This window comes from Morone saxatilis, unplaced genomic scaffold (assembly GCF_004916995.1).
Source record: "Morone saxatilis isolate NCDOM2014 unplaced genomic scaffold, NCSU_SB_2.0 Contig5, whole genome shotgun sequence".
Lineage (NCBI taxonomy): Eukaryota > Metazoa > Chordata > Actinopteri > Moronidae > Morone > Morone saxatilis.
The window spans coordinates 18,298,484-18,301,372 of NW_023340095.1; the positions used below are offsets into that span (position 1 = coordinate 18,298,484).

General features: G+C 44.4%; 1 protein-coding gene across 1 annotated transcript in view; it reads right to left on the reverse strand.

The window, feature by feature from the left end:
* si:dkey-100n23.5 (cyclic AMP receptor-like protein A) overlaps positions 1–2,889 on the reverse strand; it is a gene marked incomplete in the record, with an annotated part of 38,276 nt that overhangs the window by 16,640 nt on the left and 18,747 nt on the right. The window contains 1 exon segment of the mRNA XM_035676376.1: positions 2,246–2,293. Coding sequence (XP_035532269.1) covers positions 2,246–2,293 — 48 coding nt within the window.

Sequence of the window (2,889 nt, forward strand, 5' to 3'; positions counted from 1 at the left end):
GAGTGAGAGAGACGGAGGGAGGGAGGGAGAAAGGGAGAGAAAAAAGGAAGAGAGGGGGAAAGAGAGAGAGAGAGAGAGAGATGGAGCCCAAAGTGAAAGGCAGAGAGAAAAACAGATGGAAACGAGGGGAGCGACTGGGAAAGAGAAATACGAGAAAACGGAGAGCGTGATAAAAACCACTGCTGACTTATTTACACTCTGTACTACACATAGCAATTAGCCCACATGAACAGTGTGTGTGTGTGTGTGTGTGTGTGTGTGTGTGTGTGTGCTCCTGCCACATATTCATGCACACACAAGTCAACGGTTAAGGTTACGCCAGTTCAGTGTGCAGTAATTACATCTGCCACTTAGGGGCAGCATCTACATAACCTTAACCCTAACCTGCCCTCCACACCTCAACCTGCAGGGTGGAGGTGCAACAACTGAGCGGAGGAGAGGGAGGAGGGGGGAGGTAACTAAAAGCAAGACAACTAGGGATTGCTGCTTTTAACCTTTCATGAGCAGTACTGTGAGACTGATAACCTTTGTGGAGAACGCTTTGATTTAGGTGGATTTGAAGGCTTATTAATTATTTGGTGTCTGTACAGCTATGCATGATGTGTGGGCAGGTAAAGGATTAGTGTTTTGCTGGAGGACACTGAACAAGATGCAGTGTCCTCAGCTAGCAGATGAAATGACATAGCAAGAAGCTTTCAATAGTCCAAGAGAAGAAGCACTTCCCAGAAGCAGCATTTTACAAGATATGCATTATTTAATTTAAAGGAGTGTTCCAGCAATTTAGTACAGCACCCCCTTAAAGTCAGGGGACTCACAAGAGACACATTTCAAAACGAATGTTTTAACATCAAAGAAAGCGAGGCCAAGATATCCTGACTCTTAGTCACTACAATGGGTCAAGCACTAAACTCTGTATCCTATATATCCCGTAATGTAACCAATAACAATGGTTAGACCTTTCCTGCTCACATCTTTCAAACGTCATTCCCTCAGTTTGTAATGCAGGGCTTATGATTATGGTATACATTTGTTGTCTCCAAGCCCATGCCAACATAACCCTGATGATATCACCAGAGTTTTGACAGGCTGCGTAGAAGTACCCATGACTATAATGGCCTTTAAGCTAGGGCTGCTCGATTATGGCAGAAATCATAATCAAAATGATTTGGCCAAAAATTTAGATCATAATTATTGACTTTGGAAACATGCTTTTACTGAACTTTTTAAAATACGTGTCTTTTTAACATTGGATTTCTGTTTTTTTTTAATATGTCCAGCGGCATCATGGGCTTCACCATGTCCTTTGATTCAGTTTTCACTGTGTGATACTGAGTTTTTCTCTAATTCATTCAGTATCGAATGTGCTTGGTGACTAGCTGTCAGCTCTGGGCACGTTATGCACGTCATCCTTGCAGAGTGTCGATACGTGCGCTGCAAGCTGTCGAGCCCAGCCCTATTTTAGGCTGCCAGTAAACTGTCCAATGGTCAGATAGCTTCAGAAAACAATTCTGTGTCCCACTATTTCTGTAACTTTCCAAAATGGAAAAATCCGACAATCATGCTCACTTCACGCTGTGATTGGCCAGCTGTGTGGAGTTGAGGAAGGAGCGAGGGTTCGACCTTCTTTCATAAGCTATCGTTTCTTATCCTTACATAACTACTCTTTTTACTTTTCATGTCAGCAACCGAGAGCAACACTATGAATGTGGTTGGACAGCTTGTCTTACAAACCTGTTCTGTTAGAGCATAACCCTACACCCTAAAATCAGAGGAGATTTGAAGTGGAGCTAAGAAGAAAAAGACTTCATACATTTCATACAAGAAGCAGCTAACTCTCCCCCCCAAAATATTTTCTTTCCCAATTCCCCTATTTCCCTACTCCTCATGTCCTGTTTCTCAATCTGACTTCTCCAAGTATGAATATATTTTACAGGTTTTTTCCTCTTCTCTCCCCTTCTGTTTCAGTAAGGTCAGGAGCATAACAAAGAGGCACCGTGGCCCCCAAATATAAACACACGTATACGTGCACGCCCACATGCAAATATACATGCACAAGCACACGCACACGCACAATGAGAAGCGTAGATGTCGCAAGGTCAAATTTCTCCCTGTTTGACACCTACCCGGCATGTCCACAAGAGTTAATCCTGCACACACTCCAATCCTCACGCTCTGTGTGTATGCGCGTATGTGTGTGTACGCATGAGTGTGTGTTGAGAAATGTGGTGGTCAGACAGGCCATTACCTTTCGTCTCTCTCTCTCTGGGTTGAAGGTTCCCAACCATGACTGCATCTGTGCAGAAAAGACACAAAATGGAAAGAAAAGGTCAGGGCAGTTACTTTGCGCCAAAAGAAGAAAAAAAAACAGAATAGTGATCTCAACATTTAAATCAGTTAGTTTTTGCTAGAGAGGAGTGGCCTTAGGTCTAGAGGTCGGCGCCTGCAGTGACAAGTGACTATCACACCAATGCAAAATCCCTCCATCTCCTCACCCGTCCCTGCAAAATTGCCTGATTCCCAGCGGAGTGCAGAGCTTAGAGGCCGAGGGGAGCACTTAAAACGGCTCCAAGCATCTCACACAAAGGAGGGAACTGATCAGCTTCAGCGCACACCATATGACACGAGGAAGAAGAAGAAAAGGCAAAGGGTATAGAGAGAGGGGAGAAGATTTTTGAAGAAGTGTTAAAAGAAAAAGGAAAAAGTGGAGCAAACATGGCAGATCTGAGATCTCCAGAGAGAACGTGGGAATACTTTTTGCTCTTCCTCTGTCTCCTCTCTCAGGGGAACGCAGGGAAAATGTCAACAGACACGCGCAGGGACACGCACACATACGCACACATTCACATGCACAAGACTGGGATTTTTAATGGTGGGATTGGGGCGGGGGGC